Source organism: Carlito syrichta, unplaced genomic scaffold, assembly GCF_000164805.1.
Source record: "Carlito syrichta isolate Samal-C Ts95f unplaced genomic scaffold, Tarsius_syrichta-2.0.1 Scaffold311949, whole genome shotgun sequence".
In the NCBI taxonomy this organism is placed as follows: domain Eukaryota; kingdom Metazoa; phylum Chordata; class Mammalia; order Primates; family Tarsiidae; genus Carlito; species Carlito syrichta.
Window position 1 is genome coordinate 85,491 of NW_007256045.1, and position 19,097 is coordinate 104,587.

The following is a 19,097-nucleotide window of genomic DNA, read 5'->3' on the forward strand; positions in this document are numbered from 1 at the left end:
CTTAGTTTTCTAGTTTATTCTGTTCTTTGACATTTCTGAGCCAAGTTCCAAATTTCCATCAGAATTAACATGTTTGGGGGATCATTTGCATTCAAAAATGTGACCCTATATTTTACTGAACTGCAAAACGACCGTTAAAAGCTTGATAACAGAAAGATGCCTTACACATTCTCATAATTGAAACAACTCAGCATTTGGACCTAAAACCCTACTAACCCTTTAAATGAAGGATTAGGACTGAGTGCATTTTACTTTTAAATATTTCTTCTGTAAGGTTTTCTACGTACTATACATTTTCAGTATACTGAATACATACAGCTTGCAGTGTGGCATACTAAACGTGTAGGATTTTACCTTGTGTTCAGCCAGTTACCTAATTTTTCCCAATTCTCATTGGTTTTGCTTCTAGCTGCCTATTGCTCTGCTTGTTTTTTGTAATTTTGAGTAAATTAAGGATGTCAGAGAAAACCACATAACTTCTAGAATCAGCTTATTATATAGGTATGGGCTTATATGCCGCCTGGGTTTGCACCAGCGTTTTCAGCTATTTCTTAAACAATATGGGTTTTCTGGATTAGTAACCTGCATGACTAAGATTATTTTCTTTATCTAAATGCTCTCATTGTTTGGATAATACTTGCTTAAAACTAAAGGTGGAAAAAAGATAGTTAACTTCCAGGATTACTCATTATAGCCCACTTTTTACCAACAAAGCCAAGTTTTTATACAACAGTTTAGGACTCATCACTAATAATGTCAACCCAGATGGCCAGTAAAGACAAAAGGGAAGAGGCTAAAGGACAAAAAAAAAAAATCTAGGCCGTAGATAGGAATCCCTCCACCCCCAGCCCCCAGCCGTCTACTGAGAACTAACAAGAACACAGTTAATTGGAGAAGACACCAGAGCTTAATTCTAATTTTACTAGTTGTGGAATCTTGGAAACCATTTGCTCTGACCTTTTGTTTCCCTAGCAATAAAATGTGGAGGAATCTGCACAATTTGGGCTTGGTCATTTATCTTTTCCTTTTATGGACCAGGAGACAGGAGCCCAAACATGACTTGTTCAGTTACCTGGCTATTGCAGAAGTTTGGCTTGAAACCTATCTCCTTTTCCCTAAGGTATTTAATCATACTGTCCACTCTTTAAAAAAAAACACAAAAAACCCATGTGATCTGTAAGCACCAGCTGTTGAAGAATAACAGCCCAACCTAAACGTGTAAAGACAAGTATCAGACATATCTCGATGGCACCAAGGAAAACGTGTGGATGGTAATTGTGAAAGGTACTCTTAGTACAGTGGTTAAGAACAGGGAACTCGGGATCTAAGATAGATCAGCCTTTCTCAGCATGTTGCCTTGGGCACTTAACCTCACTAAACTTCCTAACACCTTGGGCACTTTATTTAACCTCACTAAACTTCCTCACATATAAAATCTACGTAATGATAGTCTGTTGAGATTCTGAGAGAATGCTCAGCACAATGCTAGGATACTGTAAGTACTCAATAAATGTTCACATTACAGATCAAGTAATAAGAAAATACCACCAAAAGTTGAAGGTTTTTATAGGTCATATTTGTATCAGTTACCCAACTATGATTTAGAGCCCTTACATGGAAGACTTAAATACTCAGTTTGCCTAATAGCCTTCAGTGAAATATGGATTCTTCTACTTGAAAAAAATGAACCTAGAGAAAATAAAATTGATTGCTATGAAGAAAAAAAGCACGCTGTGCTCCTCAGTATTATTTTTAAAAGTGATTTTCATTGTCTTAACACCTGTCTTAAAACAGGTATACCATCTAACACTCAAGTATACCTGCTACATTAAGTCTTCATTTTTAGAGTCAAAGCTTGACTGCCTGTGGGCGTACTGCTATTTGTCTTAGAAAAATGTGCTTTTAAGTCAACCAATAAAATTTCTTAAAGTTCTTAGAAACATTTTTTATTAGTCCAAAAGACTGAAATAAAAGGTTAGGAAACCAAAATACAATCAATCCTCATTTTTAGTAGATTCCTTATGAGTTTGCCTCCTCACTAAAATTTGTCTTTAACTTCAAAATCCACACTAAATAGGTTTTTCCAGTCATTGTGAATATTTGCAGATTGGCAAAAAATTTGAACCACCCCATGTGCACAAACAAGGCAGTGCTCTGCCTTTGTATTTCAGCTCTCATAAAGTGTCATTTTTGTAGTCTATCTAGTGCCATATTTTGTATTTGTGCTTTTTGATTTTGCTGTTTAAGATGGTGCCCAAGAGTAATAGTGAAGCACTAACTAGTTTCTTAAGTGCAAGAAAGGCTGTGATGTGTCAAGCATGATTTATAGTGCTATTGGCTGTGAGTTCAATGTTAATGAAACCATATTACATAAGATGTTTTTAAACAGAAACATACATAAAACAAGGTTATGTACTGATCAGCTGACAAAAAGTGGTACCAGAGGCTCCCCAAAATTTGTATTTCTCCTAGGAAAAATGGCTCAGTGTTTGCTAACTCAGTGTTCACAGTGACTTTACAGAACTACCTTGAACAAGAACCAACTGTACCTTCATGTCCCCCCACCCTGGAAATAAATTTTTAGAACTCTATATAAAGGGAAGCTAGTGTGTCATATACTAAATCCTTAACAGACTTCAGATTAAACAAGGGTACAGGATAAAAAATCAAGAGCAGATATGTGCGTACCTTTACTTAAAAATGCCAATAAATATTACCTCCATAATTTGCATCTCAAGAGTTCTGTGTCCATTAATAATTAAGAACTTTGTGATCATTTAAGAAAGTTTAGATGGTAAGTATAATTTATCAACTTAGAGCTACACAACTCCCCTGGTTAAGAAGTTATTTGTCTCGAAATGTCATTTAAATTTATTAGTATGTAAATTCTTAGCAGTCCAAGCTGAACTGATAATAACATTTGTTTTCAGTTTTGCTAGTGCTTAAGATTGATCATAACACTTGCAACGCTTTGATTATGTCAAAAGTAACCAGTTGAAGGAATAGTTTATAAATGGTCAGTATCTCTAGGGGGTTAGCTGAATACATTGTAAATACTTAATTAAAAATAGGACCTGTGCTCTCAGATTTTATATTTTTAGTTTTTAATGTATGATATCTAAATTCTGTCTGATACTATACATATACCCAAGTCAAATTCTTAGGCCAAAGTTGTGGCTAAATTCACTTTTAAATACAAGGTTCCAAGTAGCTGGGCCAGTTGTCTGTACCTTAAACAGCTTTTCCTCATAAGAGTCACTACTTACAGCTTAAGCTAATTCCATCATATTATTTATCACAGTTTAATGATCAGTTATCAGTCTTCTATTAGATTGGGAGAGCAAGGATGTCATCTTCACTTTTAAGTAGAAATAGGTGCCAAATTATTAGCTAAATGAACAATGAACAATATTTCTATTCAAGTGATGTGCATTTGTCTACAATTAAGAATTATGAGGTGAGTGGATTGCCTGAGCCCGCGAGTTCGAGACCCGCCTGGGCAGCGAGACCTCATCTCTACAATAAATCAAAAAATCAGCCGGGCGTGGTAGCACATGCCTGTAATTCCGGCTACTTGGAAGGCTGAGGCGGAAGGATCGCTGGAGCCCAGCAGGTTGAGGTAGCGGTGGCCGGGAGCGGCCACTGCACTCCAGTCTGGGTGACAGAGTGAGACTCCTAACTCAAAAAAAAAAGAATTACCATCCAACTATTCTAAACTAGTCTACAGTCTGATTTAAGATCCTCAAATTTAAACAAGAACATTAGCTTGTGCTAAATCATTTTTTAAAATTGTAACTGGGCATTTTATTATAAAAAATTGGTGCTTGTATACACAAACTAATATGAACTCAAAATTCATGAAACATTTACTTCATTTTTTAGCTTGACCTTCTAGTAAATCTTTAGCTTCATTGATTTTGGCTGCTATATAAGGAGATCCTCCTACAGGAAGAAAGAAAAAAATGAACAGTTATAATATGGACTCTCAATTTCTGATTGGTAAAAAGCTACGCTCTTGTTTCAATGACTCCCAATGCTTATTTGAGTGGAATTAGCAAAAATGGCATTTTATTCTAAAAATAACTGACACTGCAACCAGACCACTCACTACATGGTATATTTGACCAATGTGAAACGTAATTTACAAGGGAGATTTCACAAAAATGGCACCTTTTAAGAACACTTAAAAACCAGTAGAAATGGGATTTCTGTCACATGTGTTATATACATATGTATATGCCTTTAAAACTTCATAAGTTATTCATGATGATTACAGGGCATGAATGAACACCATTTTATTTTAAAAAACCATATTCTCAGAAGCTTCTGAGCACTTTGTTGGAAAGGCCCTAGTGTGCTCTGGATTCTTTTTTTTTTTTTTTTTGCCCTTCAGTTTTTCTTGTTTCCTATTATCAACTGTCCCTTCACGATGTCTTCTATAGCTGCTTTCCTACTGATTGCGGGAGCAGTGATTCTCCAAGTGTGGTCTTAAGACCAGCAAGAAGCAGCAGCAGGAAACAATATGAATCAGAAGCTCCCCGCCCCCCCATAATTCAAGCGAAAGTAAAAAATGCTGTGAGGTCAGGTACCAAATAATTATAACCTTGTTGAAACAGGCAAAACCTATTAACGAAAGGCTTTTCCTATATACATAAAAATATTTAAGCACCGGAGCATGGTTTCTGTGTCCTATATATTGGTATTCAAAGGAATTATTTGCTTTCAGCACAGCCAAGGCTGCTTAGAAGTGTTAATCAGAAACATGCCTTAAGTTTCTGGCTAGGTAATCTCCATTTCAAAGTATCTAAAATGGATGGAGAAAATTCACATTTTAGTTTTACTGACTGAAGTTTTAACATTTTGATTATGAAGGTAGGCATATAAAACTCCCCCAAAACATAGTAATAGTAGGAATATTTATGATTATCATCACTTGAAGTCACATTTTATCACAATTGTTAACATTACTGCCAAATTATAATAGCTCTTAGATCTGCTCATTCTGTAAATAAAGTTTTTGCTAGGCATGGTGGCTTACACCTGTAATCCTAGCCCTTTGGGAGGAGGCCAAGATGGAAGGATTACTTGAGCTTGAGACCAGCCTGGACAACACAGCAAGACCTCTCTCCAAAAAAATTTTTAAAAAATTAGCTACTCAGGAGGTTGAGGCAGGAGGATCACTTGAGCCCAAGAGTTCAAGGTTACAGTGACCTATGACCACGCCACTGCACTCCAGCCTGGGTGACAGCAAGACCCTGATTCTAAAATATAAAAATACGTTTCACTCAAAAAAAAATTTTTAATCTGAGTCTCAGTCTACCCAGGCTGGAGTGCAGTGACATGCTCACAGCTACCACAGCCTCAACCTGCGTGGCTTGGGTGATCCTTCCACATCAGCCTTCCAAGTGGCTGGAACTACAGGTGCATGCCTGGCTAATATTTTTGGTTTATTGTAAAGATGAGGTCTCAACAAGTTGCTTAGGCTGGTCTCGAACCCCCGGGCTCAGGCAATCACCTTGTCTCTGCCTCCCAAAGTGCTGGGATTACAGGCATAAGCCACCATATCCTGCCAAAATTTATTTTGGGATCCAGTCTAGGGGACTGCTCACCCAAAGATTTAGTTATTTCCCTTAATAATAGCCAAGAATTAGATATATTTCATTAAATACAATTAGTGATGCCAACAACATGTGTAACAATGTAATGACTATTACCTTTGTCCGGATGATTTAGGAGCATAATACGTCGATGAGCATCTCTTATTTTTCCTTTATTGGCAGTAGGGCTAATTAAAAAAGGAAGGGTATTTATTTTGATGTATTCCTGGATCACATCAAAAATTGTACATAAAGGCCAATTCAAGATATTGTAAAATTGTAGTAATTTACAACATTTAAAAAGGTTGTTTAGGAACCTCTCAACAAAGGAGGAAAATGCCTATCTTAACTTTGGGAAGTAAATTGCTCCTCAGAAGTGTAAGGCATTCTCAAAAATGTAGATGAACTTGTATTATTCATTACAACACTCCTTTCATTGAAAAGCATGTTTAAATATTTGAAAATTAAAGCAGGATTTCATCACACAAAATGTCAGTAACAGAAAACAACATGGAGTCTGTTATAACCTGTTGAGAAGTCTATCTTGGGATGAATGAAAAAGTGCTTATTTGCCAGTATGCTTTCTCATTTGACTTTTGTAGGAGTGCTTAGACCTTAAAAATATACATGCAAGGAAGGAGCAGTAAGTTTCCATTAACTAAAATTGATAACATAAATCTTTCTGAGACAAAAACTATCACCCAACAACTCCCTCCTAATAAAGGAGAGAAAGTCTTTCTTAAATTTCCTCATAGCTCCAGGGTTGTAGAAAAACATTAGAAATTATTTTACCTTACACCCAGTATTAATGCTGCTTCCCGTTTTGTCATTTTGGGTTCAAACCCACCTCTGTAATAGCCACCGCTGAAGGCCTGAAGGAAGAAATGCATGTGTAAGGAAAGATTAATAGAATAAACTGATAAAAGTCTATAAATGTTCACAGAACCAATAGAAAAACTAAGGAATTTCAGAGAACTTTAAGGGCAATTCCCATGTGATTTTAGCTAAAGCTAAATAAAGCTTATTAATAAGTAGCAACAAATAATGATCGAAAATACCCATTTTTTTTCCAGCCAATATGAACAATCTTGGAAATATAAGACAAAAGAAGTGTCTCAAAGCCAGTTCTGCTAGGAGTGAAGGAAAGATCATTTCAAATTAGTCATATTCTAGATAAAAATTTCATCCCATAATTATGGTTATGAGACAGTATGGTTTAGAACAAGACAATGCGGCTTAGAATATGGTTTAGAGAACAAGAAGTGCCTCAAGAAGAGAATCTGGAGGTCTTTTGAGACAACTGGTTCAAGTGTGTTTGTATAGAGAAAAATCATGCTATCAGGTCCTCTGACCTTGTTATGTGAGAAAATATAAAGGCAAAGCCTACCATCACTCTGTCACATTTAATCACAACATAAAAATTAATGTTCAGGCTGTAACAGTGGAATTCATTCTTAACTACCCCACAGAGGGTATGAACATCTAGTCAAACCCTACAGCCTAAGTGCAGTGCTCTAAGTATGTTCGATAGTGCCAGTGGCAGATCACTTTAGAACCCTAGATTCTTGTGTTTGTGATGCAGAGTAGACAAGGGAAGGCAAGAATATGAACATAGGATGCCAACATTGATAGTTATGTGAATAATAAATATTAACTTTCACAATACTGTACTAGAATTGGTAACACCTTCTCCCCCAATTCTGTAACATATTAATTTTTTAGGATAGCACCATTACAAAGTTCAGAACCTCTATACCCTCCTTGTGATACGCAAGAGAAGGGTCTAAAGCAGTCACTTAGAACTGTGGATGTCTGGAAATTTACTCTTCCTCAAGTGTGGCTCTAAGTTTCAAACGCAGGGAGCAAAGAATTAGCAAAAATGTTCAGTAAGTCTTACAGATTTTGGTAGACTTTCAAAAACTTGTTTTACTTGAGGTTCCATATGTTTCATGGCTTGCAGAACATAACGACCTAAAACCAAAAGCGATAGCGTAAGTAAAAAAAATTCCCAATCTTCCCTATTTCACTTCCACCCCAAACCATAAACAAACCTGCAAATCCTGCAGCAGCAATAGTGAGTCCAACTGCTACCACTGTACTGGCCTGGTAAGGAGAAAAAGAATAAATATTTACTTCTCTAATTCCCACCCTTCCTTATTTTGCCCATTCTCCTATCCCCAACTCATTACAGGTTGCATTTCAATAGAAGAAAAAATTTTTCAGGCGAAAATATCCTGCCCAATAAAAATTTTACTTTATAACGCATAAAGGTACAGGATTTTTTTTTTTTTTTTTTTACTATGGAAGAAGAGGACAAGTCAACTTGCTTATTTATCTCTACAATAGTGAAAAAGATAATTCTTTCCCTTTGAAAACTTCTTTCCGCTCGGTGGCTCAGCCTGTAATCCCCGCGCCTTTGGGAGGCTGAGGTGAGTGGATTGCCTGAGCCCACGGGTTCGAGACCCGCCTAGGCAACTTGGCGAGACCCTCATCTCTACAATAAATCAAAAAATGAGCCGGGCGTGGTAGCGCGCGCCTGTAGTTCCAGCTACTCGGAAGGCTGAGGCGGAAGGATCGCCGGAGCCCAGCGGGAGCGACCACTGCACTCCAGTCTGGGCGACAGCGTGAGATTCCAACTCAAAAAAAAAGAAAAGAAAGGAAAACTTCTTTCCTCCCCGGGCAAATGAAGTCACATTAAAGTTCCATCAAGAGCAGTGGAAATAAGGTTTCTGCTAGAGAAGGAACAATTGTTTACAGACGGCTCCAGTAAAATTCTGACAAGGCATTTTCAAAAACTTTTCCAGAGCGCCTTGGGCACTGCCCAGCCCCACTGTCCTGATGTCCTAACAACAGGAGAGGGTCCCAATCTGTCCAGGAAGCACAGAGAAGAGATCCATGTTAGCAAGAGCTTAAGGGGGAGGAGAAAGCACTGTGAAGATGTGTTAGGGAGAGGGCAGTTATCTTAGTGCGTTTCCACTGATCTCCGAGTTCACCACAGCCTCTGACCTTACAGAGGTTAAGGGAAGCAACGTCTTGTCGCCGAGAGTCCGGGACCAGAGACCGGAGCCCCGCGCCGAAAGACCCTGCCAACAACTTCGTGTCCTGCCGAGCAGGACGCCCCAGAGACCTCAAACTCCCGCCCGGAGTCACACCGGGAGCCCAGCCTCAGCTCCACCACCCCTCCTCCCTCCAAGGCCAGGAGCTGAGGTTCAGGCCGGGCCGGAGGTCGCCCAGGAGGCCGGAGGGCCGCACTCACCATGGCTCCGGCTCGGCTCCCCTTCCTCCCCCGGGAGCGCGGCTCATCCCAGCGTGGAGGTCGCGGCCATCAACTACACGGCTTTACCAGGCAGCGACGCGGCCCCCGGCAGCAGAAACAGCGCCCGTCATCGGTGCCCACGGAATACGGCAGGAGCGGCCGCAAACGAGGTCGGAAAGTGTCGTAAAAGGGGGAAGCGAACGAGGAGGAAAGTCGCTCAGGCAGCGGGCGGGCAGACAACGCGACTTCGGGTTGCTTGAAGGGTGGGCAGCTCGCGTCCTTTCCAGGGTTAGAGGTGGGGCTTCTCTGCGTCTGACGCCCTTTGCGCCCCGGGGTTGGGTTTTTGGAAATTCTTGCCTAGAAGGGCATGGGAACGGGCAAATTCTGTGCGGGCTTACTCAGAACGGTTTTCCTTTCCTCCTCCTAGCACCTCGTTTTGCCGTTTATTTTTGCCGTTTCTTCTGTTTACAGTTGTCAAGGGTAGTGAATATATTTACACATTCTGCGACAGACATTTACACCGTGATGCCACACAATTATGTAGTAGCCGGGTATAGCAACGGAGATATCCCAGAACATGATCAAAGCGAACAAACCACGCTGAGTTTCAGGGGTTGCTCAGTAGCATTCTTTTACTTAAAATAACTTTATTTAAAGATAGGGTTTGACAGGACTTTCTGTGAGTGTTTGGGTTTTGATTTTGTATAATGGAATTACCACTTCAAAGACAGTTAATAGTCTGATCGTGGGATCTCAAAATCTTTCAACTGAAAAGTGCTATTTAGAAGTTCTCCGCCTCCCCCAAATAAGGACTTGGTTTTGTCCTCACAGTTTCCTTATATCCCACATAAGTGCTTGAGAAGAGAAAAATAATGGGGACAATAATGGAAATTTCGCAAGACGATGTTTGTGTGATCGAAACGAGTTTGTAATTACTTCCCACTTAGTACTTACATAGTGTTAAAAATCTTGTTTCCCTTGTGGTCCGATTCTACTTTGATAAGTTGGTTGGTTATTAGACAAATATACAACATTTTTGGCTTTTGTTGTCCCTGTCTATAAAAACAGGGCTCTCCTAGCCCTAGGATTCTTTGTGATGTAACTTATTTATTGTCAACACATGCTTTAAGGTGACATTCTTGCCCTCAGACCCTAGTATTGTGTGTACATCTTCCTCTTTTGCCTCTCTTGTGTCTAGTTTTTACCCAACAATTACAAAAGAAATAATCGAGTGAGGCATAAGACCTCAGGACCAAAATGGCAGAAATAAGCTAAAAAATAATGTTACCTAGAAAAATTTATTATGCATATTTTTGGTATGTACAGACTAAGGCATGCAGTTTACCTGAGGAACAGATTACAAAGCCCAGCCTCTGGTAACTGGGAGTGGCAACACAACAAGATACTTCATCGCGATGGAGATACCTTTGTTTTTGGAGACAAATCAAACTAGAAGTACAACCTGGCTCTATCACTTGATAGTTTTGTGACTTGGACAAGTTATTTCTGACTCTGGGTTTTCTCACTTGTCAAACAAGGGTAATGATAACTATCTTGCTGAATTTTTTGTGAGGGTAGAGATTGTGCATGCTTTTTATTCTGCACATAGTCATTACTTGGTGTGGGACTATCAATATGAGGGGAGCCAGAGTGAAAATTAGTATGTGGAAGCCTTCCTGATTCTCATAATATCTCACTCATGGATCTAAGTATGGTGTTCTCTTACCTACCTGCTAAGTTCCTCGACAGAGCCTTTAAATGTAACCTTTTAAAATGTCCCTTGACTGATGCATGGATAAATAATCATTCTGTTGTTTCTTCCAGCTTCTGGTAACTGCCAGCATTCCTTGTCTTGTAACTGAATCTTTGCAGTCCTGTAGGCCAACACCTTGAAATTTCACTCTACTTGTTATTTAACAAACGGAGCTTGCTGCCCCATGCACTAGAAGCCAATACTATGACACTCGGTTTGGGGGAAAAGAAAAGCTTTACATTACAAGTAGACTCACAAGGAGACAGAAGTCTATGTTGAATCTTTTTCTTTGTGCTGACTTTAAGACAGTAATTTTATTAGAAAAGGATTGTGTTAAGTCACACTCTCAGTGGGGGCCTCCAGAATTTTAGGTCAGACCTGCTGGGGAGTGGGCATCTGGTTGATCCAGTGCTGTGAGAAAGATGCAAAGAATTGTACAGAAGTTAGATTAGAAAATATAGTTTATTTAGAAAGTAAATTAGAGAGAACAAGGAGATTCACTTCCCCAGGGAAGGGGCCAAAGCCAGGAAATGTGGTCTGGCCATGACTCAAAGAACACATGGCCACACCATAGTTAGCAAGGCAGTGGCCTCTGGATGCTAATGGCTGAGTCTTTTTAACTCTTCCCTTTTTGGGGGAAGGTCATTAAGGTGATTGGGTGGTGGTCTGCTCCACATCATCACAAAGGGACAGGTAAGTGCAGGTACAGCAGTCAGATGGGTGGATTAGTAATGTGATTGCTGCCATGATGGTGGGCTAGATGGAAGGAGACAAGGGGAGGAGTTCAGCTCCTTAGCAAAAGATGGTCTTATTGTCATTTCTATGACTTCAGCTGGCTAAGGGGTGATCTTTGACCTTCTGCCTTTGACAAGGAACCTGAAAGTTTCTTAGAGATTATTATGCTAAATCATGAATTGAAAGGTTGAGTTGTCCTTGTCTTGCATCTAACGGAGATTTGCCAAGGGGATGGGGTAGGCTGCCAGCTTAGCCTGCAGTAAAATGTCTGAACACTTCCCAAAACCAGCCTGTTGGAAATTTATCTATCTGTGTCTAACCTGTGCTATATTCAAAGCGTGTCAGTTTAAGCAAAAATGCCTATACCAGTTCAAAATGTGAACTAAGTTTATTCTAAGTTTCTCAGGGTCCCTCTCAGTTTGGGAGCTAGATTCTGAGATCAGGAGGTGACTGGTGGAAGGAAAGGAGAGGTCTGGAAAGTTTCTGGACATGGACAGTTATGTCTTCAGGCTACTCATGAGTCACATATGCAAATTTGGGGGGAGTTAGTATGAAACACAGTGGGAATTTTGGTTGTAATGTCGGCAAGCTCATTTTGTGCAGGTTTCAGTTAGCCATCTTGGTTCCAATTGATTTTAGCCAGCTTTATTATCTTGTAAGTGGAGGGATTTTAACATTTCAGCAAGTTCTTTTCTTATCTGCCATTCTGCAAACTACAGACTTTCTGTTAGTCACTGATGTCTTTAACTCTGTAGGGTATGCTTTCAGTCCTTCAAGTATTATATACATTCCTCAGTCATGAGGGATTAGGGAGATGCCACTCTAGTTACTTCCTGCTGATTAGGGGCACAGGTCTGGGCCTAAATAATGAAATTGTTTTATATTTAATTATAAATATTTTTTGGTCCCAGGTTGTGGCCAGACGGGTGGGTCATGGAACTTTTGTATATTGGATAATCATTTTATGAGCCGGGAATATTTATTTAAAAAATAAGACGAATAGCTGGTACAGGCTTGACAAGAAGGAAGAGAAATTTCAACACATATAGAGTGATAATTTCTAGTTTAAGTAATCCTTCAAAGGTGATCTTAGTCCTAATGGAATCCATGTAAACAAGTTGTTTCATTTGTTTGTTTCTGAGATGGAGTCTCATGCTATAACCCAGGCTGGAGTGCAGTGGCATGTTGACAGCTCACCACAGCCTTGATCTCTTGGACCCAAGCAATCCCCCTGCCTCAGCCTCCCAAATAGCTGGGACTACAGGCATGCACCACCATACCTGGCTAATATTTTATTTTTTGTAGAGGTGAGGTCTCAATATTTTACCTAGGCTGGTCTCTAACTCCTGGCCTCAAGCTATCCTCCCACCTCGGCCTCTCAAAGTGCTGGGATTATAGGCATGAGCCTCCATGCCTGGCCAGAAAAATAGTTTTCAAATATATCTAGATTAATTAAGAGATATTTGTTGGAGCCAGGAAATAATTCAGGTTTCAGTCCAAATTATAGGCAAATAATAAAAATCAAAAACAATGGTCAGGGTTGGATTCTAGTGACAGATGTGTTATAGTTTTCTTTTGAAACATTTTTTTCCCTCTCCAGTCTCCCATTTCTATCAGGGACAAATTATAGTAGGACCAATTTGTGTGTACAATAACTTTTAGTCTTATTACATCTGGCCTGATTATTTGCATAAAGTGTAGCATAATAGTAATTGGCCATATAGGTCCTTTTAAAAAATGGCTTTGGTGGAACTATTTATTTTTTATTTGTGTTGAGTTGGAGTCTCACTCTGTCACCCAGGCTGGAATGTAGTGGCATAATCATGGTTCACTGCAGCCTTGACCTCCTAGGCTCAGGTGATCTTTCTGCTCAGCCTCCCAAGTAGCTGGGACTACAGGCGTATGCCACCATGTCCAGCTAAGTTTTGGATTTTTTGTAGAGATGAGCTCTTGCTGTGTTGCCTTGGCTGGTCTTGAATTCCTGCACTCAAGCAGTTCTCTCTCCTTGGCCTCCCAAAATGCTAGGATTATAAGACCTGAGCCACCACACCCTGCCTGCTGTAACTTTTAAAATAAACAATCTCAAACTTTTTATAGCCTTGAGGGTAGCCATCCCAAGGATCTGCTCTCAGATTGTGCCTGTAGTACCTGTATGGATAGGTGTATTCTCTCTCTCTTTCTCTCTTTTTTTGTTAGGTCCTAAAATATCTTGAGGTTCCTGAGGCTGTCAGAAAGTGACAATCTTTACCTACCACAAAGATAGAAACATTGTAAGAAAACCTTTAAAAAAAAATACCATGCCAGTCTTCCTAAGGGTCTTTTTATTGGCTCTTTGCAGTCAAACTCATTTTCTCAAAGCAGTTTGACTGTATCTAAAAATATGTCATTCTAGTCAAAACCTTGGTAAAATAATCAATATCTCCAATTGTGTCCTGTTACAAAAGAAAGCAGATTCTTATTGAATTTATTTATGCAAACAATTATGTTGCCATAAATTAAGAATACTCACAAATGACTTCTAAATTCTGGAGAAATCAGGTAAAGAGAAAGATAAATCCTTCAGATTTTTATTCATAAAAGTTCATTTTATCTATCTTGTAAGTTAAAAATAGCTCAGAAGAAAAGTTTTCTGGACTTTGGAAAACAAAACATAAAGAAAATCAGCAAGATTTCAAATAAAAAGGTCTTGAAAACAAATTTTTAGTCCTCTATTAGTTCACTATCATGTAATTTACTCTTGTTCTGCTTGATGTTGGGCTAGCAAACTTTAAGCAGCTTTTTCATTAGAATGCTAGAAGTTTTTTCCTAGTCCATTGTTATTATCTCCAACATTGTCAGAAAACTATATTTAAGAGTACTTGTCTGGTGGGGCGGGTGGGATTGGCAGTTGAGGGAAACTGCTAGGGGAAGGAGGGGCATACCTTATTAACAGGGGTACCTGCATGATCAGTGTTTGTATATCTATCCCTGAATTGTACCCCACATCTTTATAATAAAATTTTTTTTTTAAAAGAGTACTTGTCAGAGTCCTTTCCATGAAAATGTAAATGTTTTTAGATGATTGCAAATGTTTTTAGAGGAGAATTGAAAATGTTTTTAGAGAATAATTCAATTGTAAATGTTTTTAGAGAAGATTGTAAATGTAGAGAATAATTCAAAACAATAACTGTGCATGACAAAAAATTAGAATATCAATGGTTAAAATTTGATGAAAGTTCTCAATTAGCAAGAAAATTTTGTTATTTCTATTATGTGTAGCACTTTAAGATAAAAACCAGAGGCATGGCCGACAGTGTCACATCAGGACTATCAGACTTTTATAAATTGTGTGTAATCTTTAGAATACTTATTTTAATAATATATCTATATAAAAATAATGTTGGAAAAGATTTAACATAAAACGCCAGGTAGAATATTAGATTTTAATAAATTTATATAATTTTTGGAACATTTATATAAATAATATACCTATCAATGTAACCAAAAGTAGAGTTAGTATTATTTTTCATTTGATGATAACTCTCATATAATTTTGCCAAATAATTCCTGACAAAAATGACAAATGTTCAAAACATTTGAGCAAAACAGAATCACAGATTTTTTTTTTTTTTTTTTAATTTTGGAGTTGGGATCTCATTCTGTTGCCCAGGCTAGAGTGTAGTTGCACAATTACAGCTCACTGCAGCCTTGACTTCTGGGCCCAAGCAATCTTTCCACTACAGTGTCCCAAGTTAGACTACAGGTACACACCACAATGCCCAGGTAATTTCTTTCGATTTTTTGTTCACATAAGGTCTCATTATATTGCCTAGACTGGTCTTGAATTCCTGGACTCAAATGATCCTCCTGTCTTAGTCTCCCCAAATGCTGGAATTACAGGCATGAGTCACTACACCTGACCTCAGGATGTTTTTAAACAATAGTTATTCATTTAACTAGAGTGATAATCAAAAGATTTAAAAAGCAATACAGAAAGTTATATGGATATAAAAACTTAATCCTTTTAGTGTTTTATCTTTCTTTTTATTTCTTAGTGTGTGATAAAGATAATTTAATTAAAAAAATTTTATTTTAAGGATGTGGGGTACAATTCAGGGTTAGGTATACAAATGTTCGTTATGCAGGTACCCTTGTTGATGAGGTGTGCCCCATCCCCAAGCAGTTTCTCACTATTGCCAATCTTTTCCTTCTAGTATTACGATAATTGTTAAAGTTCCACTTATGAGTGAGAACATGTGATACTTCTTTAAAAACCTTAATCCTTTTAAAGCTCAGTTCTTTCAAGTAACCAAAAACCCAATAAAGACAATACAGAAATTATCCTGATTATTTTGATTTGTGAGAACTGAAATATTTAACAAAGTTTGTCATTATTTCAATTTTAATTATTTTATAGCCTGAGAATTTCAGGTAGTCACCTAAGTGAGAACTTTAAAGTTAAATACATGGGTATTTTGCTGATAACTCGGAAGATTTTATTGTTTTCATTTAACCAACAATATTAAATTAGTCTTATTTATCCAAAAAATCACACAAAGATCTTTTTTTTTTTTTTGAACTGGGTTTATAATTTTACAACTTTTGTGCCAAACCCTGACACCTTAAAATATCTATCAGATGCAAATAAAACTATCTGACCAGCAAACACAGGCAAAAATAAATACTGACAATGCTGCAGATATTTCAATTTTTATATTATCAATCATTTAAAAATTATCTTTACCTAAGATTAAAAGTCATATGAGCTTGATAAACATTTGGGCTTATTTACTTAATTTGTGAGTATTTATTTATAAGCTAATCGGTGCCATATAGACACAACATATAATATGTGTATACACATAAACAAGACAGTTGGATTCAACTTATTTTCCCGACAAAACTGGAATCTATTTATATGATTAAACCAATGGGTAAAGCAGTTTACTTAGCTGTTTGATTTTTAAAGACAACTTTCATTATTTTTTCTCCCTTCAGTCTAGTAACCTTGAACTAGTAATACCGTGAAAGTAAGTTTTATCTCAACGCCAGTAGAAAAGTCAGAAGATTCAAAATAGGAAAAAAAAAATTAGGGTAACTGCATAATGAACATTTGTATACCTAACCCTGAATTGTATCCCACATCTTTAAAATAAATAAGTAAATAAATATCTTTAATTAATTAATTAATTAGGGAAAAGCAGAGAATACATGTTAGCTCTTTAGTTGCAGGGTTTTTTGTTTTTGTTTTTAAATAACTATTTGAGCTCTGAATTTTCCTTGAAGTAATTAGGCCATCAGTTTTATGTTGTACACTAGAATAGGCCATAATACGTAGCCAGTTGGAGTCCCAGACAACCTGGCATGGCCTAACAGTTGAGAATCCCATTTTGGCCATTTCAATGTTGAATCTCCTTTTTAAACCCCTCCCATCTAGGGAGATGCTTACCAGAGTGCTGACTGGAGGTTGGTTGGGGGTGCCCTGTTGTTTCAGTTTGGGATGATTTATTTCACATCTTAAGAGTTCAGCAAAGGCCAGGCACAGTGGCTAATGCCTGTAATCCCAGCTCTTTGGGAGACCAAGGTGAGAGGATTGCCTGAGTTCATGGGTTGGAGACCAGCCAGACAACTTGGCAACAACTTCATTATGCAGTTACCCTAATTTTTTTTTTCCTATTTTGAATCTTCTGACTTTTCTACTGGCGTTGAGATAAAACTTACTTTCACGGCATTACTAGTTCAAGGTTACTAGACTGAAGGGAGAAAAAATTAACTGGGTGTGGTGGCACATGCCTGCAGTTCCAGCTACTTGGAAGGCTGAGGCAGAAAGATCACCTGAATCCAGCAGATCGAGGCTGTGCTGGCCACGAGCATGCCACTGCACTCCAGCCTGGATGACAGAGTGTGACTCCAGAGTGTAACTCCAACTCAAAAAAAAAAAAAACTCAGCAAAGCACACATAGCTAAAAGAGTATCCAGACCTTTAAAATCACAGACTTTATTTTTATACTGAATGTCAGATCCCAAACAAGAAATGCCATGGGACTGGAGCAGAGATGAAAGGAGGAGTGAGAAAGAGAGAAGGTGGAGAGAGGTAGGGACAGAAGAAGAAAGATAATTCTACTCTGAAAATTTTTCACATGCACCAATTTTTTAGCTTTTTCTAATTTACAGTTTCTTTGTTCCAACTGAGTGTGCAGATAAACTAATCTAGAGATCTCATAAGGCTTTTTTCTGTGTCTGTCAAAGTTTTTAATAACCTTTGTTAGGCCAAATATTGTTAAACAGACCAAAAATACAGACAGACAAAAACCAGAGTCAGACTAGACTGAATGTCTCAGTGATTGCAGCTTTTTAGTATTGCCCTTATTCATTGAGACTTAAACCCAAACCAGATTCAGTACTCTCAAGCAACCAGGATCCCTCTAGGGTAGGATGTGAACCCATAATCCTAGACTAGAGTGGGACTCTAACCCATAATTCTTATGATGACGTCAAAGACAATTAAAGGTGCAGGCACATATTAATGAGGTATTCATCAGAAAGACATCTAATCCAGAAGCGTTATATTTCCCCCCAAAAGATTAAATGCCAAAGGAGCCAGGAGCACCATGGTGAAGAAGCAGGAGCCCTAGCTGAGCCTCTAGACAAACTGGTCTAGGTGGCCATTCAGTGTCGGTGAATGGGGCTCACATCCCCCCTATGGTACCTTGGACCAGCTTCATCATGGGTGCCACCTGTTGTGCCAAATTGTCAAGCAAAAGGAGTTCACTGACACACTAGATGCCTATACTATGACACCAGGTTTTTTGGGAAAAGCTTGATATTGCAAGTTGACTTACAAGGAGGCAGAAGTCCAGTTCAAATCTTTCTCTCTGTGCTGGCTTTATGGCAGCAATTTTATTAGAAAAGTTTTATGGGGTGGATTCTGGGATTAGTAGGTGTTTGGTAGAAGAAAAAGGAGGTCTGAAAAGTCCTTGGGCATGTGCAGTTATTTCTTCATGCTATCTCATGGGTCGCATGTGCAAATTTGGGGGGAGTTAGTATGAAACGTAGGAATTCGGGTTGTGATGTCAGCAAGCTCATTCTGTGCAGACTTCAGTTAGCCATCTTGGTTCCAACTGATTTCAGCCAGTTTTATTATTTTACAAGTTTTAGCTTTTTTTTTTTTTTTTTGAGTTGGAGTCTCACTCTGTTGCCCAGACTGGAGTGCAGTGGCCGCTCCCGGCCACCGCAGCCTCGACCTGCTGGGCTCCAGCGATCCTTCCACCTCAGCCTTCTAAGTAGCTGGAACTACAGGCGCACGCTACCATGCCCGGCTAATTTTTGATTTATTGTAGAGATGAGGTCTCACCAAGTTACCCAGGTGGGTCTCAAACCCGCGGGCTCAGGCAATCCACTTACCTCAGCCTCCCAAAGCGCTGGGATTACAGGCTGAGCCAGTGAGCCCGGCTACGTTTTAGCATTTTAACAAGTTTCTTTCCTGATTTGCCATCCTGCACATTCAAGAATTTCTGTTAGTCATTGGTGTCTTTAACTCTTTAGGGTACAGTTTCATACTCTGTCTTCACATTTTCCTCTTTGTGTAAAATCTTCTGCTTCCCTCTTCTAGGATACCTGGAGTTGCATTTAGGACCTACCCAGATAATCCAGGACAATCTCCCCATCTCAATATCTTTAATTTAGTCATAGCTGTGAAGTCTTTTCCATATAAAGTATTTTTTTCAGGTTCAGAGGTTAGGACCTGATATCTTTGGGGCACATTATTTAGTTTACT

The 19,097-nt window shown here is 38.6% G+C and overlaps 1 protein-coding gene across 2 annotated transcripts; it reads right to left on the minus strand.

The window, feature by feature from the left end:
* Window positions 1–3,761: 3,761 nt before the first annotated feature.
* Window positions 3,762–9,020, minus strand: LOC103271863 (mitochondrial import inner membrane translocase subunit TIM14). Of its 2 annotated transcripts, XM_008069362.1 has the most exons (6): window positions 8,854–9,020; window positions 7,649–7,700; window positions 7,495–7,568; window positions 6,390–6,469; window positions 5,715–5,785; window positions 3,762–3,942 (listed from the first exon to the last, which is right to left on the minus strand). In XM_008069362.1, exons 1-6 carry the CDS (start codon window positions 8,854–8,856, stop codon window positions 3,872–3,874), a joined length of 351 nt encoding a protein of 116 aa, XP_008067553.1. In that variant the 5' UTR covers window positions 8,857–9,020; the 3' UTR covers window positions 3,762–3,871. The 2 variants fall into 2 exon arrangements, with proteins under 2 accessions (XP_008067553.1, XP_021573894.1); XM_021718219.1 differs by lacking the exon at window positions 7,649–7,700 and having other exon boundaries at window positions 8,854–8,999.
* Between the last annotated feature and the right edge of the window lie 10,077 nt (window positions 9,021–19,097).